The sequence below is a fragment of the Mesoplodon bidens genome (assembly GCF_964165515.1).
Source record: "Mesoplodon bidens genome assembly, chromosome: 19".
NCBI classification, from domain to species: Eukaryota; Metazoa; Chordata; class Mammalia; order Artiodactyla; family Ziphiidae; genus Mesoplodon; species Mesoplodon bidens.
The window spans coordinates 39,585,268-39,610,745 of record NC_138179.1 but is presented as its reverse complement, the minus strand read 5'-3'; the positions used below and the strand labels follow the sequence as shown (position 1 = coordinate 39,610,745).

Sequence of the window (25,478 nt, the reverse complement as noted above, 5' to 3'; positions counted from 1 at the left end):
GCACGGGCTTCTCCTTGCAGTGGCTTCTCTTGTTGCAGAGCACAGGCTCTAGGCGCACGGGCTTCAGTAGCTGTGGCACTCGAGCTCTAGAGCTCAGGCTCAGTAACTCTGGTGCATAGGCTTAGTTGCTCCGAAGCATGTGGGATCTTCCCGGACCAGGGCTTGAACCCATGTCCCCTGCATTGGCAGGCGGATTCTTAACCACTGTGCCACCAGGGAAGTCCCTCAACTTACTTTTAATTGAAGAGAAAAATTGAACATGAGATGCCATTGAAAGATTTTTTATTAATAGACTTTATTTTTTAGTGAAGTTTTATGTTTACAGAAAAAAATTGTGCAGAAAGTACAGAGTTCCCATATGCCCCTTCTTTTCTTATTGCATTCGCTAGGATTTCTAGTATGATGTTGAATAAGAGTGGTGAGAAGAGGACATCCTTGCCTTTCTCCCAGTCTTACAGTGAAAGCATCTAGTTTCTCACTATTAAATATGATATTAACTGTAGGTTTGTTGTAGATGTTTTTATTGAATTGCAGAAGTTATTCACTATTCCTAGTTTGCTGAGAATTTTTATTGCAAATGGATATTGGATTTTGTCAAATGCTCTTTTGTTTTTTGCATTTGTTGATATGATCATATGATTTTTCTTCTTTAACTTGTTCATGTGATGGATTACCTTAATTGATTTTCAAATATTGAACCAGTCTTGCATACCTGAAATTAATCCCGCTTAGTCATGCTGTATAATTTATTTTTATACATTGTTGGATTCTATATGCTAACATTTTGAGTATTTTTGCATCTGTATTCATGAGTGATATTAGTCTATAGTTTTTCTTTCTTGTAATGTCTTTCACTTTTAGTTAAAGACATTAGTACTAGGGTAATTCTGACTTCACAGAATAAGTTTAGAAGTATTCCCTCTGCTTCTATTTTCTGAAAGAGATTGTAGAGAGTTGGTATCATTTCTTCTTTAAATGTTTGGTAGAATTCACCAGTAAAACCATCTGGGCCTGGTGTTTTCTATTTTGGAAGCTTATTAATGACTGATTCAATTTCTTTAATAGATATAGACCCATTTATTTCTCCTTGTGTGAGTTTTGGGAGATTGTGCCTTTCAAGAAATTGGTCCAATTTCACCTAAGTTATCAAATTTAGGGACATAGAATTGTTCACTGTATTCCTTTATTATCCTTTTAAAGCCCATGGGATCAGTAATGATGACCTGTATTTCATTTCTGATATTAGTAGTTTGTGTCTTCTTTTTGTCTTGTTTAGCCTGACTAGAGGTTATCAATTTTATTCATTTTTTCAAAGAACCAACTTTTTTTTTCTTTTTTTTTGGCCGCTCCATGCAGCAGTGAAAGCGCAGAGTCCTAACCACTGGACCAGGGAATTGCCTCAAAGAACCAACTTTTGATTTTCTTGACTTTCTCTACTAATTTCCTGTCTTCTATTTCTTTTCTTCTGCCTATTTCAGATTTAATTTGCTTTTATTATGCTTGTTTCCTAAGGTGGAAGCTTAGATTACTGATTTAGATCTTTCTTTTCTAATGTATCTATTCAGTGTTATAAATCTCCCTCTAACACTATTTTCACTGCATCCCACACATTTTTGTTTTATTTTCCTTTCCATTTAGTTCAAAAATTAAACATGAGGGACTTCCCTACTGGTTCAGCGGTTAAGACTCCACACTCCCAATACAGGGGGCCTGGGTTCGATCCCTGGTCAGGAAACTAGAGCCCGCATGCCGCAACTAAAAGCCCACATTGCCACAACTAAAGATCCCACATGCCACAATGAAGATCCCGCTCATGGCACTGTGCTGCAACTAAGACCCAGAGCAGCCAAATAAATAAATATTTTAAAAACTTAAACATGGTATGCCATTTTTCATCTATCATATTGGCCAAAATGTTAAAGCTTGATAATATTTAGTGTGGGTTAAGGTGGTATAAGGGAGTATAAGGCACATTTGTACATTGGTATTGGAAATATAGACTAGTTCAACCATTTTGGATGGCAATTTGTACATATCTGTACAAATTAAAAAGGGGTATACATTTTGATTTAGCAATTCCACTCTCAGAAGGCTGAGAGCAGAGTGTATGTACGTACAGGGGGCAGAGTTTGCAATAGTAGAATACCAGGGAACAACCTAAATGTCCAATAATAGAGACTGCTTCAATATATAATATCTATTCAGTGAAATACTATGCAAAGGCTATGCAAAGAATACCCTGTTATTGAAAGATGGTCAAGATATACTGTTAAGTGAACATGCAGGCTACAAGAATAGTATGTTTAATGAGATAGCATTTGTGGGTTTTTTTTTTCTTAAGGATAGCTTATTCTGTTTATAATATGCTTGGATTTGTATGGATACATCTGGAAAGTCATAACTGCGGTTATATCTTGAACAGAGGTGCTTGGGGCCAAGGAGGAGGTGGGCACTTTCTTTTCTTCACTTTATACCTTCTTTACAGTTTGAATTTTTAACCTTGAATAAGTATTACATTTAATTTGAAGAGCAGTTTTAAACCCAAATTGCAGATTTGAGCCCACAGGTGGCTTGAAGGACACTAAGCATTTCCTTTGCTGTCTCTGCCTTATATGAGAACATGAGAAAGGCTGCCCATCCCTGGGCTTTGGGCACCCTGGTCCTTTCTCTCATTTTATATATAAGAGGATTTCAAGAGAAAAAAAAGAAAGAAAGAAAACCCTCCTGACCACTGTGTCAGATGGCACTGTTGATGGCTGGCTGGTGGTTTCTAAATAAGGAAAAGAGACTAATTTTAATCACTACAGAAAAAAATGAAGATTTGTTTTCTTCCTTTTTTTTTTTTTTTTCTTTTTTGGCCATGTGGGATCTTAGTTCCCTGACCAGGGACTGAACCTGAGCCCTTGGCAGTGAAAGTACAGGGTCCTAACCACTGGACTGCCAGGGAATTCCCTAGATTTGTTTTCTTAGATGTGTTTTTATAGAAAGGTAATTTAAACTCATCATCTTTAGAAACTAGAGAAAAAGAATCATCCATCTCCTCTACTTACTATTTTAGTGTTTTGTGGTGTTTTCCTGACTTTTTTTTGCAATGCAGCTATCATATTTTAAATGGCTGTCATCCCAGGGAACATATACTCTTGTGATCTGCTTTTGTGGCTGTTATGTCATACCGTATTCATTTTCAATATTGCTGCAGGGCCAGGAAACATTAATTTGGAGGAATTATATAGCTAATTCCTCAGAAAGAGCACAAAGTCTGGAATTAGGAAGTTACCAAACTAAAGAACAGGCTGTTGGGACTTCCCTGGTGGTGCAGTGGTTAAGAACCTGCCTGCCAGTGCAGGGGACATGGGTTTGATCCCTGGTCCAGGAAGATCCCACATGCCGCAGAGCAACTAAACCCATGAGCCACAACTATTGAGCCTGCACTCTAGAGCCCGCAAGCCAAAACTACTGAGCCCGTGTGTCACAACTACTGAAGTCCGCGCACCTAGAGCCCATACTCCACAACAAGAGAAGCCACCGCAATGAGAAGCCCACGCACCGCAACGAAGAGTAGCCCCTGCTCGCCGCAACTAGAGAAAGCCCGCACGCAGCAATGAAGACCCAATGCAGCCAAAAATAAATTAAATAAATAAATTTATTTAAAAAAAAAAAGAACAGCTTATTGGGGAACAAGCTCTTCCTCCCCCCTCCCTGTGGAAAGAGCATCTCTGTGAGTGGGCAGCTGAGGGCTCCCTGGTGACCTGCACCTTTATGTTCTGAACAAGTTTGCGAATGAAAGCCAAGCTTCTGAGGCTGCAGCTGAAACACCACTTGCTCCTTTTGCTAAAGCAGCTTGTGCTGAGCATAGTTGGGGAATTACAGCTTTTACTGAGTCAATGTCCACTTGTCAACATCAGCCTGACATTGGGTTGGGAATCATTGGAACTCATCTTTTCATTCTGTCTACCCTTTACTAGATATGGTTGCTGTAAATATAATAACTTGCTTTTCACAGTGGATTTTCTTGAAAATCAGATTGGCAGCTTTGCATAACAACAATCAGAACTCCTGAGCTACCCAGCATGGGGAGACCGAGAACAGCCTTAACTGTACCATGTCCTGGCCAGCTGTGCTGACTCAGTGCAGCTGACCTCTCTGAGCCTGACCTTCCTCGTCTGCAGAAGGGAGACAATAGCTGTGCCTGACTTGTGAGCTTATTGTGAGGATTAGACAAGATAACACAAGGTGGGGCTTGTAACAGAGATGGGCAAACAGAAGGCTCTCAACTGAGTTGGCTACCAAATTACCCTTAGAGAAGGAAATTGGAGAAAATACAAAAACGCACACACATATGTAGTTTATTTACAAAATTGCAGTGATAATGTACAAAGCTCAAAGTATTTGTTCACAACTATAGAGGATTTTTATTTTAATTAATTTATTTAGTTTTGGCTGCGTTGGGTCTTCCTTGCTGTGTACGTGCTTTCTCTAGTTGCGGCGAGCGGGGGCTACTCTTCGTTGCGGTGCATGGGTTTCTCATTGCGGTGGCTTTTCTTGTTGCGGAGCATGGGCTCTAGGCATGCAGGCTTCCGTAGTTGTGGCTCGCGGGCCCTAGAGCGCAGGCTCAGTAGTTGTGGCGCACGGGCTTCGTTGCTCTGCGGCATGTGGGATCTTCCCAGACCAGGGCTTGAACCCTTGCCCCCTGCATTAGCAGGCGGATTCTTTTTTTTGTTTTTTTTGTTTTTCCGGTACGTGGGCCTCTCACTGTTTTGGCCTCTCCCGTTGAGGAGCACAGGCTCTGGACGCGCAGGCTCAGCGGCCATGGCTCACGGGCCCAGCCACTCCGCAGCATGTGGGATCTTCCTGGACCGGGGCACGAACCCGTGTCCCCTGCATCGGCAGGCAGACTCTCAACCACTGCGCCACCAGGGAAGCCCGGCAGGCGGATTCTTAACCACTGTGCCACCAGGGAAGCCCCATAGAGGATTTCTTCCTGAGACCTATAGAGCAAGATGTTATCAATATTTTCTGGAGCATTTTTTTGTCTTGTTTTGTTTTTTTTGGCTGTGCCGCATGGCGTGTGGGATCTTAGTTCCCCCACCAGGGATTGAACTCGGGCCATGGCAGTGAGAGTGTCGAGTCCTAATCACTGGACGCCAGGGAATTCCCGCCCTTTAGCCCATTTATTCTTTACTGTGGCACCTAGCAGTTTAAACTTCTCCCTTCACTTAGTTCTCAGGACTGCACAAGGACCACCTCAGCTAAATCATCCTAGGTATCCTTACACAAGGACTCTGCCTTTTTATCTCCCTCATCTGCAACAGGGCTGCGCTTCCTGGATATTTCCTTCATCAGCACTTTCACGGCCACCCACCAGATTTGAAATTGTCCTCTTGCCCCAGAAGAGCTGCCTAATCCCCCTCCAGGCTCTCTGTCCCACTTCTTTCTCCTCTTTGTGGAACTGGGTCCTGGGAGGGCCTTGGGAACCCTATGGCTTTGTGCCCACCAGCGTATGCCTCACTGTCTATCTACCTGTACCTGGATGTCGGGTCCACAGACGAAATGAACAAAGCTGTGTGGCCACTTACTTCCCCAGGGCTGGGGGCAGAGACAGGGTGAGCAGGGAAGGGATGGAGGAGGGAGTAACTAGGTTTTGCAGGAGCTGGCTCTGGTGGTGAATCCAGAACATCCATCCCTGCAGGAACCTTGATTCAGGTCCCCCTTCCCGCCCCAGAGGTGTACTTAGAGGAGAGTCCGGACAGAGGAACTGAGACATTCTGGCACCCTGCAGAAGGGGCCCTAGCAGCTCTCCAAGCCTTTCTGATTTCCTCAAAGGCCCTGTGAGCAATGCTCCCCGTGTGTCTGAATACCTGCAAGCAGGCCTCAACCTCTCCTTAACTGACACCACCACCTGGGTCCCAAGCCCTCAGACAGGTCTGGGCTCTTTCAGCCTTCCCCTTGCACTGTTTCCAGATGTAGGAAAACTGCCCGCTGAAGCCACTTCTCTACCCCGCCCAGGTCCTCAGCCACACCACCCACGCCCTCCCCCCAGCGGGGTCCTCACCCCCAGCAAATAAAACCACACAGTTCTCTACAAAACAGACACCTTCCGGTGGAGCTTGGGGCTTGCTCTCCGGTGCCATCCAAATCCCTGGGATGGACGCGCCGAGAACTCCCGCCACAGGAATTTGGCTGAGCCCCTCCACAAGGCAGGATTGTAGTTATGGGTGCCGCTGGGACCATGGGCAACCACTCTGTCCCCATACGAGGGCTTGCACATAGGGCCCGTTCCATGAGCTTTAGGGCCGAAGGGGGGACAAGATTACACAGGCCCCTTGTTCATTAAATGGGCACACATCAGGCGCCTGCTGTGTGATAAGCTCTGTGCTATGCTTTGTGGGGAACGCGACATCGATGCCTGGATCCAGACTTCGATCTGGAGAAATGAATTCGTCATTGATCTTTGTGAGAAGAGTCAGCCTTCCCACGAAGACGGCAAGTGAGTTTTAACTGTTGTGACAAAACACCGCTCAAGAGAACCTTCTCTGTTGAGGGTGGAAACCCGCATCATGGACAAACCCGAACACTGTTCCCTGCCACACCCAAGATGGCCACCTTCCCGGTGCCCCTGTACTGAGTTGCACGCAGGCGCACTCAGCCTGCCACTCCTAACATGGCACATCAGCGCGGCACCCAGGGGCGGGGCCGCGGGCGGAAGTGGGTGTGACAGGGACGGGAGCCGAGAGGGCACTCGGAGGCGAGGTACTGGGCAGTGAGAGCCGCTGGGAGGGTCGAAGTCATGATCCCCCCACAGGAGGCTTCCGCCCGGCGGCGGGAGATCGAGGACAAGCTGAAGCAGGTGGGGCTGGAGCTGGGGAGGCGGGGGAGGAGGTGAGGGAGGGGGTCGAGATGCGGGCCGGGCCTCTACTCAGGGAGGCGTCGGGAGTGGGAGGGGGCCCTCCCTGTGAGGAGACCTAGTCTCCTAGGGGCGAGGCCGTGGATCTAGGACGCGGTGGTCTCCTTTAGCCTTCGGCTTCTGGTGATGTCCTTGCGTGCGCTCCCCCCAGGAGGAGGAGACGCTGTCCTTCATCCGAGACAGCCTAGAGAAGAGCGACCAGCTTACCAAGAACATGGTGAGTAACCCCTCAGCTGGGAGGGCTTCCAGACGCTGGAGGAGAACCCTGCGACCCGGTAGTTCAGGCACCTAAGGCCTGGGGGTGCGGGTCTGGGTAGTGGTGGTGGTAACCTGTGGGTTTCTCTAGCAACAGTATGACACGTCTCTTAACACTCCCTTCCCCTTGTCCGCCCCTTCACTGAGGATACTGCAGCCCCCACTGGCCTGGACTTTCTGCTTTCTGCCTAAGTTCTCCATTCTTCCTTCTCTCCTTCTGCAGACATTTAGTGAGACTGACTTAGGTGGGCTGGGTACTGGCCATGTGTCATCGTCAATTCAAGTGAGGGTTGGACGGCCGGGTTACCACTTCTGAGATTACTGAGGGCAGAAAAAGACTCAGCCTTCACCCCAGAGGGCTTGAGGTGTAGAATGAGCTCTGAAGTCAGAGAGATCTGGGGTCTAGTCCCCGCCCCTCCACTTATTTGTGTGTGGCCCCTGACAGGTAACTCTGAGCCTCAGTTACCTCCTCTGCTAAAACAGACGATGCCAACCTCCAGTGTAACTGTGAAGGTCATAGAAGCTAATGCATGCAGATGCATTTTGCATAGTACCTGGTATACAATAGGTCCTCAGTAAATATGAGTTTCCTTCCTTGTTCCTAGAGAAGACTGGAAAAGCACAGACTGAGCAGATACAAACTTGAGTATGTATTTAGTAACACAGTCATCAGGTGCTAGGCCTTACTTAATGAGATTCACTCTTAGAGAGAAAGGGTTTTGAAGGTACCAGCAATGCATTTGAGGCTACTCTGTATGAAACTACTTCCTGTTCAGTCCAGGAAAGCATCAGAGAGAATAGAGATTGAGATTTGGCTTCAAAGGGTGGAAGGGAAGCCATCCTGAGGTGATTATCTGAGGAGGAGTTAATTTAATGCTTGACTTGCCTTCAAATCAAACTTCAGCCAATTTATTTGGGCCACCTCCTATGTGCCAGGCACATGGTAGGTTCTGAGGATACAGTGGTGAACAGATATACCCTGTCCCTTCCCTCATGGAGCTTATTGTCTAGAAAACCAGAGAAGAGGCAGCAATTGCCAAAGACCTGGTGGGTGGCAGAAGCAGTGCTGGGACAACCCTGAGGCCTGAGAGCACGGAGCTTCCCCCCGCAGGTGTCTATCCTGTCATCCTTTGAGAGTCGCCTTATGAAGCTGGAGAACTCCATCATCCCTGTGCACAAACAGACGGAGAACCTGCAGCGGCTGCAGGAGAATGTTGAGAAGACTCTGTCCTGTCTGGACCACGTTATCAGCTACTACCATGTGGCCAGTGACACTGAGAAGATCATCAGGGAGGGGTGAGCTAGGGCCAGAAGGTCACATTCCTAACACCTCTTGCACCAGTGGCTGTAGGCCTTGGAAGGGAGGAGTAGAATATATTTGAGCCTCGAGTCCCCTGTGTTAATTCTCTTCTCCCCTTTCCAAATACCATTCTCTTGGTCCTTCCTCTTCAACTTCCATCTGCCCAGGCTAATAGGACTTTTCTCCTTTCCAGCCCCACAGGTAGGCTGGAAGAGTACCTGGGCAGCATGGCCAAGATTCAGAAGGCTGTGGAGTATTTCCAGGACAACAGCCCAGACAGCCCAGAGCTCAACAAAGTGGTAAGGGGCCAGCAGAGTGATGTGAGAGGTTTGGGGACACGAGTCATGGCCCTGGTCTCATGAGAGACACTGAACCAGCTTAAAAGAGAATATAGTAGAATAAACACAAGTATATAATACCATACACATACTGTAGGCATTAAGATCTCTGTCTCAGAAATTACACATATACATTTTTATTGCATCTTAATAATTTAACTAAATTATAAGTTAAATATGAAGTATAAGTTTAACATTTGATTTTTATAAATGCATGGGTTTTTTTTATTGTAGCAAAAAATACATAATATAAAATTTGCCTTTTTAACCATCTTTAAGGGAACAGTTCAGTGACATTAAGTACGTTCACACTGTCATATAACCATCTCCAGAATTCTTTTCATCATCTCAGACTGAAACCCTGTACCCATTAAACACTAACTGCCCTTTCTCCTCCCCACCAACCCCTGGCCATCATCACTGTACTTTCTGACTCAATGAATTTGACTAGTTAGGGGACCTGCATTCATGTTTTCATATTCAATTTTTTTGTGTCATATCTTTGTGTTTAAGTTTTGGGGTCTTTAGATCACCAGAGGGAGATGGAGAAGGGCTGGGAAGTGAGATTTACTCAATGCATTGAGGAAAGGAGAGAATGCAGACAGGAGAAAAGGTGGGAGCAGAGGCCCAGACATCCCAGCCACTGAGGAACATTAGAGGGCAGGCCAGCTTGGACCCCCAGTCACCTGGCACACCTTCCTGGTGGCACCACAGTTCTTGCCCTGAGGCGTGTGTCTTACCCAGAAGAGGGGGTGGGCTGGGGAACAAAGATGGGAAACTGGCTTTTCTCCCACCCAGAAAGCTGTTGCTTAGAACAGTGCCTCCCAGCTTTTCTCCCATCGTGGCTCCATCGGAAATGAGAATGTTTGTGTGGCACACTGGGGTAAAGTGGTAACTAGCCAGTGGTCTCTGGCTGCGCACAGCACCACCTGGCTACCCGGAGGACTGACAAGATCAATACCTTGGCACACCAGTAACGCAGTGGGCACACACCAGTAAAACCATAATACTGCAGCCCTTGAGTGGGCAGCCTGGACTCAGAGATTGGGATGCCAGGGGCTGGAGAACTTGATTCTTGAGGGTCTCTACCAAGTTTGGATCACAGAGTGAAGAGCTCTGTGCTAGAACTTGGGTGTGGGAGTGGATTAGAGAAGGAGAATACAAAAAGTATGCTATAGGTTTACCCTAGGGGACGTACTTTTCATTTAAGCAGAAATGCTCCAACTCCTCTCTCTATTTTTAAAACATCTTTACTGAGATATAATTCACATACCATAAAATTTACCCATTTAAAGTATAAAACGCAGTAGTGTTAGTATAATCACAGAGTTGTGCAACAACACCGGAATAAGTTTTATAACATTTTCATCGCCTAAAAAAAGAAGTCCATTGGCAGTCACTCTTCCTCCCTTCCCTTCCCCATTCACCCAGCCTCTGGTAATCACTCAGCTATTTTCTGTCTCTGTAAATTTACCTATCCTGGACTTCTCCTGAAAATGGAATCACACAATATGTGACCTTTTGTGTCTGGCTTCCTTCACTTAGCATAATGTTTTCAAGGTTCATCTATGTGGTAGCGTGTGGCAGTGTTTCATTCCATTGTATGGTTGAATAATATTGCATTGTATGGATCTGCCACGTTTTGTTTATCCATCCATCACTTGGACACTCCACTTTTTGGCTGTTACAAACAGTGTTGCTATGAACCCTTGTGTACGAACTTTTGTGTGGACATATGTTTTCAATTCTCTTATCTGCTCTGGATACCTGTCGCTTGTCAGATACATGATTTGCAAGTATTTCCTCTCATTCTGTGAATTGTCTTTTCACTTTTTTGATGGTATCGTTTACAGCACAAAAGTTTTTAATTTGATGTAGTCCAATTTATCTATTTTTTTTCTTTTGCAAACCTTTTTCTAACAAGAACACAAATTAATGGTACAATGAGAAAATAATCAGCTGATATCTGTGAAGCACCTACTTGTAAAACTCTGGGTTTCACCTATGAACATACATTTTGAGAGAACACAAGGGAAAGAAATCATCAGGGAAAGCTTCCCAGCGTTTGTTCTCTGGGAAAAAGGAAGTGAAGGCAGAGGAGGGCCGAGGCCCAGAATCAGGAAGGCAAAGGAAGGGGATGGGGAGGCGAGGGCCTGCCGAATGCTGGAACAGCCGTGGACCCTGTTTCTTCTTTCCCTCCTCTCTTCCTTCCTACTTCCCTGTAGAAGCTGCTGTTTGAGCGGGGGAAGGAGTCACTGGAGTCCGAGTTCCGCAGCCTGATGACCCGGCACAGCAAGGTCGTGTCCCCTGTGCTCATCCTGGATCTGATCAGCGGTGAGGATGACCTGGAGGTACAGGAGGAGGTGCCCCTAGAGCACCTGCCTGAGAGCGTGCTGCAGGACGTGATCCGCATCTCCCGCTGGCTGGTGGAATATGGCCGCAACCAAGGTGAGGTGTCCTGGGGAGGCGGGGGCCCAGGTGGCAGGGCCAGAGGGAGTGGACTTTGCCCTCTGTTTCTTTTTTTTTTTTTTTTGCGGTACGCGGGCCTCTCACCACCGTGGCCTCTCCCGTTGCGGAGCACGGGCTCCGGACGCGCAGGCCCAGCGGCCATGGCTCACGGGCCCAGCCGCTCCGCGGCATGTGGGATCCTCCCGGACCGGGGCACGAACCCGTGTCCCCTGCATCGGCAGGCGGACTCTCAACCACTGTGCCACCAGGGAAGCCCTGCCCTCTGTTTCTTTAATCCACCTGCATTTCTTTTAAAACAAAGGAGTTTAGTAGGAAACAATATGAGCAATAAGTCTACAGCTTATGTATCAAATTATGAATCTAGCTAAATTCAAGCTTTTTTTTTTTTTTTGTGGTACGCGGGCCTCTCACTGTTGTGGCCTCTCCCGCTGTGGAGCACAGGCTCCGGACGCGCAGGCTCAGCGGCCATGGCTCACGGGCCCACGGGCCCAGCCGCTCCGCAGCATGTGGGATCTTCCCAGACCAGGGCACGAACCCGCATCCTCTGCATTGGCAGGCGGACTCTCAACCATTGCACCACCAGGGAAGCCCCCAAACTTTTTTTATATACCTTACTTTCTTGTTGCTTTCCTTTTTTTGATTAATGATAAAAACTTCAAATAGCACAGAAAGGCTTAGGTGAAAAGCAAAAGTCCATCTCCCCACTTCCCTGATGCTTACAGTATCATAACCCAAAGATGAGTGCTGTTAAGGTTATTTATACCCTTCCAAAAAATTCTTTATGCCACTGTGTGTGTGTGAGAGAGAGAGAGAGAGAGAGAGAATAAATATGTGTGTATCTGCTCCTCGTTCCCAAGTGGAAGGGAGCATACTAAACACTCCCCTATGATTGTTTTTTTGGATTTTGCTTTCAACTTAGTAATATGTCTTGAGAGTGTTCCATATCAGTACGTGTATATTGCTTCATTCTTTTTGGCAGCTGCATAATATTCCATGTTATGTTGGTACCATCATTTCTTTAAATCCAGTCCCAGAATTTTTTTAAAAATCCCAAGTTAAGCAAAAAATTCAAAAAAAACCCCAACTGTAATGAATATTCAATTTTAAGCTTTTTAGCCCTCCACACTCTTCTTCTCTTTGTTAGTTTGTACACATACCAAGTTGTCAGTGTGCGTTATCACTATCCCTGCCTTCCCTCAAGGACTCTGTGGTGCCAGGTCTCAGGGCCGCTTGTACTGACCACATGGCATGTCTGTGGCTCATGAGCTGCACTGTGGGAGCTGAGGGCTCAGCAGGAGCTTTTCAGGGGCTCCCTTGGGATAAGCCGGAGGCCAGTGGATGCCTCCAGACCCCTCAGTCCCCTTCAGTCAGAGCCTCAGTGCTTTGTTCCATTTTTCACATTGGCGACACGCTCGTTGGGAACTGCTAAAATGTACCGTGGCATTCGTATCTTTTTCCTTGCTCGTTTGCATTTTTGGATTTTCCAGTTTTCCAGTATCGACAAATAGTGCTGCAGTGAGCACAATTGTATGGCTTGCTTTTCTTATTTAGGAAGTTCTCTGAGATATTTTCTCAAAGGTGCAATTATCAGGCAGAACTGTCTGAACAGATCTGTAACCTTCTTTTTTTTTTTCTTTTTTCTTTTTTGCTTTATAACAAATTTAATCAGTTATACATATACATATGTTCCCATATCCCCTCCCTTTTGCGTCTCCCTCCCACCCTCCCTATCCCACCCCTCCAGGCAGTCACAAAGCACCGAGCTGATCTCCCTGTGCTATGCAGCTGCTTCCCACTAGCTATCTACCTTACGTTTGGTAGTGTATATATGTCCATGCTGCTCTTTCACTTTGTCACAGCTTACCCTTCCCCCTCCCCATATCCTCAAGTCCATTCTCTAGTAGGTATGTGTCTTTATTCCTGTCTTACCCCTATGTTCTTCATGACATTTTTTTTCTTAAATTTCATATATATGTGTCAGCATACAGTATTTGTCTTTCTCTTTCTGACTTACTTCACTCTGTATGACAGACTCTAGGTCCATCCACCTCATTACAAATAGCTCAATTTCATTTCTTTTTATGGCTGAGTAATATTACATTGTATATATGTGCCACATCTTCTTTACCCATTCATCCGATGATGGACACTTAGGTTGTTTCCATCTCCGGGCTATTGTAAATAGGGCTGCTATGAACATTTTGGTACATGTCTCTTTTTGAATTATGGTTTTCTCAGGGTATATGCCCAGTAGTGGGATTGCTGGGTCATATGGTAGTTCTATTTGTAGTTTTTTAAGGAACCTCCATACCTTTCTCCATAGTGGCTGTACCAATTCACATTCCCACCAGCAGTGCAAGAGTGTTCCCTTTTTTCCACACCCTCTCCAGCATTTATTGTTTCTAGATTTTTTGATGATGGCCATTCTGACTGGTGTGAGATGATATCTCATTGTAGTTTTGATTTGCATTTCTCTAATGAGTAGATCTGTAACCTTCTTGCCATCTTGAGTTCGTCTCCGGGTAGGTGGGGCCAGTCGACTGACCCATCGAAAATCCCACAGCTGTTTGTTCTTCATTAGCTTTATTTATCTTAGCTATTTGACAGGGTTTTCACAATCCTCTAATTTTTTAAAATTTGCATTTCATTCATGGCTAAAGAAATGGTATGTTTTTTAATTCAGTGACACTTGTTGTCTCTTTACCGCATATAAATTGCTCACATCCTTTGACCCCCTTACCAAGTTGAAGCTGGATGCTAACTTTACATTTTTTTTAATCTAAAAAACCTTACTGTGGACTTCCTTGGCAGTCCAGCGGTTAAGACTCGGCACTTCCAGCGCAGGGGACATGGGTTCAATCCCTGGTCAGGGAAGATGCCATGTGGCATGGCAAAAAAAAAAAAAAAAAAAAAACCTTACAGGGAATTCCCTGGCGGTTCAGTAGTTAGGACTTGGCACTTTCACTGCCAGGGGCCCGGGTTCAATCCCTGGCTAGAGACCTAAGATCCCACAGGCCACACGGCGCGGCCAAAAATAAATAAATAAAATTAAAAAATAACAACTAACTGTTGGTTCTGTTGGGGGATACTTTCCCTTTTAAGCCTTTGATTTGGGACGGACGAGGCCATGTGGGAGGCCGCTAGGAAGGGGGTAGCAAGGAGCAGTGGCGGGCACCACTGCTGCCCTGCGGAGCTGCGTCTGGAAGTGAGAGGGAGGCCCTGGGCCAGGCAGAGGCAGGGACCCCAGCTGTCGCCCATCTCTCCTCAGACTTCATGAACGTCTACTACCAGATCCGCTCCAGCCAGCTGGACCGCTCCATCAAAGGCCTGAAGGAGCATTTCCGGAAGAGCAGTTCTTCGTCCGGGGTCCCCTACTCCCCTGCTGTCCCCAACAAGAGGAAGGACACACCTACCAAGAAGCCGGTCAAGCGGCCAGGTGAGTCCCCACCCTGGCCCACCTCAGAACCAGACAGAAGCTCTGTGGGACCCGGGTTGCCTTTGGCCACCCTGGGGGTAGCAGCTGCTACAGCTTGACCTCACAGCGACCCCCAACTATAGGTACGCAGGACAGAAAGCAGGTGTCTGCCCACCTAGCAAGGCCCCATCCGGTGAGCTTCCCTCTACCCAGCCGAGTCTGGGGGCTACATAAGTGTCCTTGGAGTGGAGGGTCACAGGCACGGAGAGGTGGGCTGACAGGGGTGCCGGGGCAGAGCCCCTTGCTGGACCCCCTTCTCCTCCCTGCGTCAGGAGGCCAGGCACGCTGCTGCCGCCAAAACCGTGGACGGCACTGCAGCCGTCACCTTGCAGAAAGCCAGGGTGGCTTGAAGAAGTGGATAGGGGAGAGTTTCCACTTTCACAGTCACCCAGAAAGGAAAATAACCCCACGCCTTCTTCTCCAAAGAACTTAATCCGGCTTTTGGGCCCCACTCGAAAGTTAGTGCCTTGCGGCGGGAGAGTCAAGGGAGGGGTGTTGAGGTGGGAGACACCTGGGCTGTGGGCGTTGGTATCCTGGGCGAACAGCTCACTGTCTGTCCTTCTTCCCGTCATCATGTCCCCTGTAGTCTACGCTCCAGGTAAACAGTGTTCCTGGGTGTCAGCTTCCGCTTGGCAAGCCTGGCTGTGTCTGGCTGCTGAGAGGTGTGGCCCTCGAGAGGCTGGGGTATTCCAGGGTGAGGGGCTGCTGCAGGCCCCAGGGAGAGAGCCAGTGAGGCTGGGGGCTGCTCCCACCCTAGCCTTCCCTGTCCAGCTGCTGCTGTGGGCACACACCCCACGTGCCCTGGCAGGACCCGCCCCTCATGACGGCGTTTTCCTTACCTGCCCCTCAGAAAACGAAGGACCTGTTGACAGTCGCCGCGAGCATCTGCTCCTTCTCAGGCCTTTGTTCAGGCTTCGGAGATACGGCTGAGCCGAGGGTGCCTACAGGGGCGCAGGGGAATAGAGCATAAGGGAATCTGGGTGGCCCCAGCAGGAAGAGCCCTGCCTTCCCCCTCCCCAGTGTGGATATCCTGGCCGACCCCCTGGGGAACCTGCCACAAACGGTGACCCTACTAAGCCAGCCTGCGCAGCCGCAGCTGGCTGCACCTGGGCCTGTCCGTCTCTGTGCCTTGGTTCCGGGAGGCTGCGAGGCTGCCTGGGCCTTGGCCGGTCTGTGCTCTCTTCCCCTCTGTCTCTTCTCTAATGGGCCCAGTGGAGGCCCCAGGACCCAGTCTGCATGCAAGAGTGCTGCTGGCCGTGCAGGGAGCAGGGATCTGATCTCGGGGCCCCCAGTGGGCCTAATCTAGCTTGGCTTAGAGCCCCAAGAGGAAAACTCGGGCTCTGAGCGTCCCTCTGGTTTCTGTGGGGTTTCAAGAGTTGTCAGGAGCTGGGGGGCTCAGGACTGACGTCAGGAACTAGGGAATCAAGCCCCTGGGACATCAGTTCCCAGCCCTTGAGGAGAGGAGCAGGGAGGCCTCGGTGGGTAATGAAGCACCGACCTCAGCGTCGTTCGTGGTCATTGTGCTCCTGATGGGTTTGGCGGCTGCCGGATCAGTGTCCCCAGCCTATGTCCACGCGAGCATACTGGCGAGGCTCCTGGAGGCCCGGCGGGCACACCTGCTCCTGGTCGGTTGTGGGGCAGGGCACTGACTCGCTCATTAGCGGGGCTGCTCACTGAAGGGGCAGAACCCAGCGAGACAGATGCTGAGCCCAAGCCCCAAACCTGGTCATTAGTAACTACTTGCGGTTGGTGCAAACAGAAAGAAACGAGCCTCTCCAGATGCTGTCCCTTCTCTGCTAGCCTTCTGGGGAGCTGCCAGGACCCAAGAAGCCTCACTGTGTTCAGAGGTGCAAGGGGGCACCTGGGAGTCCCCAGGGAAGAGGGACGGAGTTACACTCATGGGTGCCTCCCCTGCCCCAGTACATTTTATTAACAGGGCAGCTGTACACATCTGTTTTAAATGCTGTTTTATTTCCCCACGTTTTCTGCCCTGCGATGTCTCGTTCCCACAGAGGTAGCTGACCCTGGAGGCTGTGGGCGCTGCAGTTTTGTTTTCATTGTTCTCACTTGTGATACTAACTGTTGGTTTTTTCCCCCCATGCCAAGAGCATGTGCCCTTTCCTGCTGCCCTCCCTCCTGCTCTCTGTGTGATGGCTCCTATTAACTTCTTTTTGGCTTTTGAGTTTTTCCCAATTGCTTTGGTGGTTTGGGTCCCTCCCCTGGTGTATGGGGCCAGTCTGCCTCTGGGTCTCCAAGCCTTCCGTCTTGGGCGCTGCTGTCCCAGGAAGCTCAGTCCCATTTCACCAACTCCTGGGTGCTGCTTTCCTTTGGCTACTGTTTAGCCGCGTCCCAGCACTGAGCATGCCCGGAGAACTCTGCCTGCCCTTTGGGGAGGAGCCATGGGCCTGCCCGCTTCAAGGTACCCCCAGGCTCTGCCACTTGGTTTCGCCTTCTAGGTGTGAGAGCTCCATCGCTAGCTCCTCCATCCCAGGCCCTTGTCTATTTCTGAGTTAAGTGCCACTCAGTACTGTTTTTTATTTTTGGCTTCTCCTGGTGGATCTTGGCCCATCTCATCTCCTTCACCCTCTGCACTTCTTAAAATGAACTCAGATCTGGAACAGTGAGGGTCGCTGGCAGGATCAGGAGCTCCACTGGGGGAAGGAAATGTGTCCGTTCCTCCATCTCCTTCCGCGGGGCCTCCGGCGGGCCCGGGAGAGGCCTGCTGGGAGAGATGGTACCCGGGCGTGCTCTCTGCTGGGGGTGGGCGTGGGCCTGGGGGGCAGGTGGAGGGCTGCTGCTGTTTTCTCTCACTCGTTTCCTAGGTCTTCTTATCTCCTCTCTGTGTGGCTCTGGTGACAGGGACGATCCGTAAGGCTCAGAACCTTCTGAAACAGTATTCCCAGCATGGTCTAGATGGGAAAAAGGGGGGCTCTAACCTCATTCCTCTGGAAGGTAATCATCCTGTGTTCCTCTCCTCTTCCCTCCTCCTCCACCGTGTGTCCACTCACGTGGTAGGGCAGAGCCTCCAACCCCCCAGAGGGCCTCGGGCGCAACCCTGAGAGGGGACCAGGGGTGGGAACTGAGGTCCTGGGCCTCTGACCCCAGCTGGCTCGGGGGCAGCTTTCATGGCCCTCGGCCTGGTCCTGTCTGGCTGACGGCAGCTCTGCCCTCCCGGAGGCTTCCCGCTCCCTCCCCTCTGTCTCTGTCCTTGTCTCCTGTTTGAACTCAGAGAAAGTTTTCTGTCACGGGCAGCCCTTTCACGCTCAGACCAGCAGTGGCAGGACCAAGGCGGCCGAGGCCTCCTGGCCGCCCCCCTCCACCTGAAAGGCGAGCATGTGCCACAGGGGACAGGCAGCCCGTACACCATGTCCCTGCCTCCCTCTCATCAGAGGAAGGACAGCCCTGCCCTAGTGGACCAGATCCGCCTTCAAAAGAATGACCCTGGGGGCAAAAAGAAGCCTGTCCCCATTCATTGGGCAGTGACATTTCTCTAACTGGATCTCTCCCCAAATATGGTGAGATAAACCCCCTGGGGCTGAGCATCAGACCTTCCGCAGCTGCTGGAAACTTAAGAAACCCGGCTTTCTCTTAGCCTCCAGGCTTGGGGAAACCAGCTCCCGAGGATGGTCCGGGGCACTGCAAGTCAGGCTTGAAACGGCTGTTCCCAAGGTGGTCTGAGCAGAGGAGGGGCTCAGAGCCCTCTCCAATGCCCCTTCCTCTACACCCCATCTCACATCCCCCCCTGGAGATCGAGGGCTTCTTCCCAGTCCCCCGAGAGGCAGCCACCCCGCCCCTGGATAAACGCTGCTTGTGTTTGCGGCCGACGTCTCGCTAGGTCACGAGCATGATTTCCGAGTTAAGCACCTGTCCGAGGCCCTGAACGACAAGCACGGGCCACTGGCCGGTGAGTACTGCAGCCCAGCCCGAGGGCAGCCGCCGCTGCATTCACGGCCGTCCCCAGAGGGCCTGTTCCGGCCTGGCCTAGCCGGCCGCTCCGCTCCAAGGATGAGCCCAGCCTACTCGCCTCTCTCTCTCTCCGGTCTGTCTCTCTTTTGGGCACTAGGTCCCCTTGCCTCTCTCCAGGTGGGAGTGCACGCCTGGCTCTCAGGGCCTGGGCCAAGGGCAGAAGTTGCCGCCACTCGGAAGGTGGGCAGAGAGGGCAGACGGGCCCCTGGAGGGCAGGGAGCACCAACACCTGACTCCAGCGATGGCTCCAAACCTCTGACTCCTCGGAGCCCGTCCCTCGGCACATAGGACCAGGTTGCCAGCAGGCACCCCTGCCCCAGCCTCCAGTGCAGTAGCGGGATCCTGTCTCCTGCTGGGGGAGCTGACAACCAGGGAGCCCTCCCCCTCTGAGGCTCATTTTGCCTCTTGTCCAGTTTTGACGCCATGCCAGCTAGCCTTATGGACCAGAGCCCACTGCCTTTTTATACGTTCCAGAAGGCCTGGCGGGGCTGGTATCTGGCTCCAGAGGCCCAGCATTTTCGGAGATGGATGACCACTGTGCCTGCCTCCTTGAGGTGGACGCGGCCACTTGCCCATCCCTGGGTGTCCTCTTCCCAGTACAATTCAGAATCCTCAGTCTTGGGGTCAGGCGTGTCTTATCCAGGAAGTCGATTAGGGGATCTTCTTATCCTTTTTATCCATCTCCCCAACACCTCTCGTACCTGACATTCTGGAACAAAGGCTGGTCTCAGCCCGTTTTCCCCCTCGCACCCTGTCGGGCCTGCTGGAGTTCTCTCAGCTTTCTGCCGGCACAGTCTTCTTCCCCATCTGCTGCTAGTCTGGCTACAGGCCAGGAACTGGGGAGACTCGTGCCCCACCCCCCAGCAGGGAGAGGGTCTGCCCCAAGCCAGTAGCTCAGCGGCGCTGCTTTTCCCCCAGGGAGAGATGACCTGCTGGACGTGGAGACCGACGCCTACATTCACTGCGTCAGTGCCTTTGTCAAGCTGGCCCAGAGCGAGTACCAGCTGCTGACGGATGTCATCCCTGAGCACCATCAGAAAAAGACCTTTGACTCTTTGATACAGGTCCTGCCCCACCCGACCCTGCCCCTGGGCCCTGACCAGATGCCCCAGCAAGAGCTGTCACTTTGGAAGCTTGAGTTTGGTCCAGGCATGCGGTCCATAGCCCTCAAGTCCAGCCACCACCTCCACCTCCCGTCCTGGGGATCTGTCCTGGGTGGCGTGTCCTGGTCGGGACCTCCCCATTGGGGGCATACTTCCCCCACGCCCCTCCAGGTGCCCTCACCGTCCCTGGGAACCGGCTGTCTGCCCCCTCCCCTGAGCCCTCTCCCTGCCCCGCTCTCTCAGGATGCCCTGGACGGGCTGATGCTTGAAGGGGAGAACATTGTGGCTGTTGCCCGGAAGGCCATCATCCGACACGACTTCTCGGCTGTGCTCACCGTCTTCCCCATCCTGCGGCACCTCAAGCAGACCAAGCCTGAGTTTGACCAGGTGCTCCAGGTATGTGGGTGAGGATGCCCTTGGGGACACTGGGAGGAGGAATCCTGCTGCCCGGCACGGCCTCCCAGGAGAACTGTGTTCTCTACCCCCACGCGTCTGCTCCGAGGGTGAGTGGCGGCAGCTTCCTCGGGGCCCCGGGCATGTGGAGGTGCTCTCAGGGTGAGTGAAGAGGGGAGACAGTCCCCTGGGGTGAGGGGCTGGGAAGGAGCAGGGCCCCAGGCACAGCCTATATAGCTGGGTTCTGGCGCCCTGTGCAGCCATGTGCTTCCTCAGGGGACGGCCGCCAGCACCAAGAACAAGCTGCCCAGCCTCATCACCTCCATGGAGACCGTTGGAGCCAAAGCGCTGGAGGACTTTGCTGACAACATCAAGGTGCTCTCTCTCCCTCTGCTGCCATGCAGGACGGCCCGTGGGGCTGTGGGCAGGGCCACCCGTGACCTGGCTTGGAAACTCTTTCTGAAAGCAGGCCTCCAAGAGGGGCGGGCCTGCCCTGTGGGGAAGCCGGCCGTGCTGCTAGTCTCCAGTCAGTGCCCATGGGCCTCCCTTTCTTCCCCAGGGGCTCCAGAGGCCTCCACCCTGGGCGTTAAGCTCCTGCCCCGCTTTTCCCATCTAGTCATGTCCGTATGTCTGTCCCGCTCACCTTTGTGCCCCAGGGGCATCCTGACACCTGTCTGCCAGGAGGTGGCGCCATGAGCCCGCAGACTGGGGTGTGGGGTGGGCGCGAGACTCCCTGGGAGCTGCTTCAGGGAGTCAGGCTGTTCTTCCCACAGAACGACCCGGACAAGGAGTACAACATGCCCAAGGATGGCACTGTGCACGAGCTCACGAGCAACGTAGGTGCTGCCCAGAGGCTCCTGGGGTGGGGAGGGGGCGCAGGTGGCAGGATGGACTGCAAGGTGCTTAGTACCCCCAGCAGACAGAGCCTTTCCCAGGAGGCCAAACCCACAGGGTGAAGCACGAAGTTTGCAGCCACCCTTTTCGCTGGGCAGGCCCGTGGCCCTGTACCTGTCCTGGAATGGTCAGGGGGTGAACTGTAGGAGGTGATCTGACCTTTGGGTCCTGCCCTTGACCTTCTTCCTGGACCTGTTTTCTCCCCACGCAGGCTATCCTCTTCCTGCAGCAGCTCCTGGACTTCCAGGAGACGGCGGGCGCCATGCTGGCCTCCCAAGGTACTTGGCCCCTCCCAGCGGGGCCCCGTGCCCCACTCCTCCCTCTGGCCTGGAGACGTGGGGTTAGCCCCCTCTGGGTGAGGAGATTTCCCCCACCCTGTGGAGTGGGAAGGAGATGTGGCCTGTGGCGGGACCCCCAAGCTGCTTGGGCCATCTGGGCCCAGCCTCAGGAACGCAGCCGGGATGTGACTACCTTTCCTGCCTCCGTGCCCTTTCGGCTCCCTCCACTGTCCTCACTCTGGAGAGCAGAACTCACTGGTTTGGAGATGCCCTTCCCGCCCCGCCCCTCCTTCTGCATTTCCCCACCTCCTCTTGTGTTGCCTGTCCTCCTAATTAGGCCAATACAGCTGACCCTTTACAGCTGGCATCTCAGGGCCAGCCTGGTGTCTTCCCGTGACTGTGACTGCTGTCCTGGGACGGGGGCTCAGGAGGTTAGCACGTGGGGAAGAGCACGCTTCCGAGCACTGAGACCCAGCGCAGCTTGTTGGGCCCTCAGGCCTTCCCTCTTCCCCCCAGTCTAGGGGCAAGGAGCCAAGGTGCAGCCTCTGGCCTGTGGTTCTCCAGATGTCCACTTTCCAGTGTGTCGCTGGCCTTCAGGGGTCCAGCCTGGGCTGTCCTGCTGTCTGTTTCTGGCGTCGCGGGGAGTAGTCTGCTTGGCTCGGGTGTTGCGGCCATTTCTAACCTGTTTTTGCACTTTGCATCTTTCTCCCTCCTTTGTCTCTCCCCCCTTCCCCTCTGTGCACACTGCCTCTCACTGCGTAGTTCTTGGGGACACATACAATATTCCTTTAGACCCCCGAGGTAAGCAGCAGGGCTCTGCAGCCCCATCCTTCCCCTCTGAAGCCCCATGAGTGAGGTTCCCTGGGGACAGAGGCACCTGGACAGACTCAGGACCCCAGTAGGAGCGGGGTCAGAGGGGACACGGGTTCCTTCCGGGTGCTCCCAACCCTCTCAGCTCCCTGACGGCCACTTTCTGTCTCTGGGTTTCTCCGGGCAGCATCCTGCTGTGTCCAGCATCCTGAGTACACCCTTCAAGCTGGTCTAGCGCCTCCCTGTCCCCTTCCTCCCCCATCCGCTCCCTTCCCCCCTTGGCCTTCTGCTCTGTGCAGCCAGCAAGTCTGTTCAGAAGGCCCTGGTAGAGGAGGTTGTAGGCAGTGGGGGTGAAGGTGGAGAGGCCATGGGGGGCCTATTCTAAGAGTCTGTTGCTGACAAATGGAAGAAGTGGGCCTTGTCGGTACCCCCAGCATGGGTCAGGGGCTGGGTTGCAGAGGCTGTCCCGTTCCTGTCCTGCCAGCCTTCCTGCTGGCCCTGGGCCAGCTCATTACCCCCGCCAGCCGAGACCATGGAGGCGCCGGCCCTGGGTTCCAGGAAGAGTCCCAGGGAGCACCCCCCGCAGCGGGAAGGGAGCCCTGTAGCTCAGCACGTCCCCAGCTCTGCCCGAGGGAGGCTCGGGCCCCTCCCAGGGTTTCCTCAGCCGCTCCGCGGGCCTAGGGGAGGCCAGAGAGGGTCTCGGCTGCTGCCACTGCTGTGGTAACAGGACTCCTCCTCTCACAGAGACCAGTTCCTCAGCCACCAGCTACAGCTCCGAGTTCAGCAAGCGCCTCCTGAGCACCTACATCTGTGAGTGCACCCCGCCAGCCAGCAGCCTCCAGCCCCCCGCCTCCCTGCCTCCCTGCCTCTTCCCTTCCGTCTCCTTTTTGTGCTCTCCTGCTAGTCCAGGTCCTGCTCCTGAGCACCAGCGCCCCGACTTTTAGAATTGCAGCCTGACCTCTGGTTGGGGGGCCACGGGGGCTCGGCAAAAGCCTCCCAAGGCTGGCGAGGCTGGTGGGGTCTCGAGTCCGGGAGGAACAAGGAGCGACGGGTGGGAGTTGGTCTGTGGGCCCCAGGATTGGGTCGTTTGGGTCAGACTGCCACGGGAGGCGTGACCACGTCCTGCCCTGTGCAGGCAAAGTCCTGGGCAACCTGCAGCTGAACTTGCTGAGCAAGTCCAAGGTGTACGAGGACCCGGCTCTGAGCGCCATCTTCCTGCACAACAACTACAACTACATCCTCAAGGCCCTGGAGAAGTAAGTGGCTACGGGTGCTGGCCTGCAGCTCTCACCCGCCCCTGCCTGGCCTGCCTGGGCTGGCTGTGCCCCCTCGTGTCCAGGGCGGGGAGGGCGCCGCTTTACCCTTCCCAGTCCCAGGACCCAGGGAGGTGGGAGGCAGGCCCCACTGGTGTTGCTGCAGAGGCCGGCAGCCTTTCTGTCATTCTCTCCTCTCTCGCCTGCTTCCACCCCAGGTCTGAGCTGATCCAGCTGGTGGCCGTGACCCAGAAGACTGCCGAGCGCTCCTACCGCGAGCACATCGAGCAGCAGATCCAGACTTACCAGCGCAGGTGGGCCTCCGCCCACCCTCCCGCTCCCCGACCTGTGTCCCCACCAGTAACGCTTCCTTCTCAGAGCCTCGGGATGCTGGGCCCAGTCAGAGTGGGCTCAATGACGGGGAACTGCCACCCTGTGAACCCCAATCCTCTGCTTGTTTTTTAATCACACTCGTGGGGTGGAGAAGGGTAGTTGCCAAGGGTGACGACTAAAATGGTTGAAGGGCTGCCCGTCAGAGATGTGGGTAACGTTTAGACCAAGGGACTCACAAGGTCCCTTGAACTTGGCTGAGCCTCACTCTACAGGGCTCTCTCTGCCCCTCTCCTCCTGTTTCTTAGTTTGTGCGTCTCCCTCTCCCTTTGGGTGTTTCTTCCCCGTGACCGTATCTCCCTCTGCTTTCCCGTTTATCTGTCCTCCATTCCCTCTTTGCTCATCTGCTTCTCCATCTTAATTGGCCATGATATCAACGTGAAGTGTAGTTGGTAGTGTTTGTTCAATTTATTGAATGTTCTGTTTCCTGTTCTTAATTTTAAAAGCGAGCAGCTTGAACGTTTTTATTCCCAAGGAAAAAAATCTCAGCTGTGTTTTGCTTAGTTACAACCCAGACTGATCCCTGCCCTCACCCTCTCCCCCAGTAGATCAAGAGATTTTTAAAAAACAAAACAATCGAGCCTCAGGGAAGGAGCAGCTGCCTGAGGCTGTCCCTTCTCTGCCCTCTGCTTCCCTCCCTGCCTGGCAGTTGGTTAAAGGTGACTGACTACATTGCTGAGAAGAATCTACCCGTGTTCCAGCCCGGAGTCAAGGTGGGCTGAAGGCCTGGGCTGGAAAGGGATGTCTAGCAGATGTGGTGCTTTCTGTTGTGTCTCTGGGAAAAAACAGACAACTGGGATGAGAAAGCAAAGGACGCATATGGCCATCCGGGCAGCAGGGGAGAGGGCTGGGCTTGGGGTTTGGGGAAGGAGCAGGGGCAGGATGATTCTGCTCTGAGGGACGCTTTCTCTGCCGTCTCCCCTGGCCCCCCAGCTTCGGGACAAGGAGCGGCAGGTGATCAAGGAACGTTTTAAGGTAAGTCGGGATCCTGCCCGCTCCACTGATCGCTGCTGCTACTGTAGCAACACAGACTCAGACATTTATCTTTGGGTCACTTCTGTTTCCACTGTTTTGGTGACCAGGGCTTCAACGATGGCCTGGAAGAATTGTGCAAGATACAGAAGGCCTGGGCTATTCCCGACACGGAGCAGAGGGACAAGATCCGCCAAGCCCAGAAAAACATTGTTAAGGAGACCTACGGGGCCTTTCTGCACAGGTTAGCCCTCCGTCTCTGCCCTGCCAGCCCCACGCTCCCCGCTGCCCCGGCTGGACCACTGGGCCCTTCTCTTCTTCAAGGAAACCTGGAGAGGGTGGTGGGTTTGGGTGGCAGATCCAGTGCCCAGGGCTTTGGTGTGGGGCCAGACCCGGACATCACCCAGGGGCACCCCGTCGGGAGGGCCTTAGGCTGAGGCAGAGCTGGGGAGGGGCTGGGCGTCCCCACTGACCTCAGCGCCCGGTCAGGTACGGCAGCGTGCCCTTCACCAAGAACCCTGAGAAGTACATCAGGTACCGCGTGGAGCAGGTGGGCGACATGATCGATCGCCTCTTCGACACCTCCGCCTGAGCCGCCGCCGCCCCTGCCTGCTCTGCCGGGCCAGCCGTGTTAGCGGACAGATAAACCAGTGTTAACTTGCCTCTGGGCCCGGTGAG

The 25,478-nt window shown here is 52.4% G+C and overlaps 1 protein-coding gene across 4 annotated transcripts; it reads left to right on the top strand.

Moving 5' to 3' along the window:
• Positions 1 to 6,700: 6,700 nt before the first annotated feature.
• Positions 6,701 to 25,462, top strand: EXOC7 (exocyst complex component 7). 4 transcript variants are annotated; one of them, XM_081218327.1, is made up of 20 exons: positions 6,702 to 6,847; positions 7,056 to 7,121; positions 8,271 to 8,455; positions 8,653 to 8,758; positions 11,023 to 11,245; positions 14,535 to 14,702; positions 17,601 to 17,693; positions 18,577 to 18,645; positions 19,626 to 19,771; positions 20,054 to 20,206; positions 20,480 to 20,578; positions 20,977 to 21,039; positions 21,309 to 21,375; positions 22,930 to 22,995; positions 23,321 to 23,441; positions 23,657 to 23,752; positions 24,478 to 24,541; positions 24,762 to 24,803; positions 24,911 to 25,044; positions 25,290 to 25,462. In XM_081218327.1, exons 1-20 carry the CDS (start codon positions 6,788 to 6,790, stop codon positions 25,390 to 25,392), a joined length of 2,124 nt encoding a protein of 707 aa, XP_081074453.1. In that variant the 5' UTR covers positions 6,702 to 6,787; the 3' UTR covers positions 25,393 to 25,462. The 4 variants fall into 4 exon arrangements, with proteins under 4 accessions (XP_081074452.1, XP_081074453.1, XP_081074454.1 ...); XM_081218326.1 differs by having other exon boundaries at positions 6,701 to 6,847; positions 19,626 to 20,206; XM_081218328.1 differs by lacking the exon at positions 17,601 to 17,693 and having other exon boundaries at positions 6,703 to 6,847.
• Positions 25,463 to 25,478: the final 16 nt, after the last annotated feature.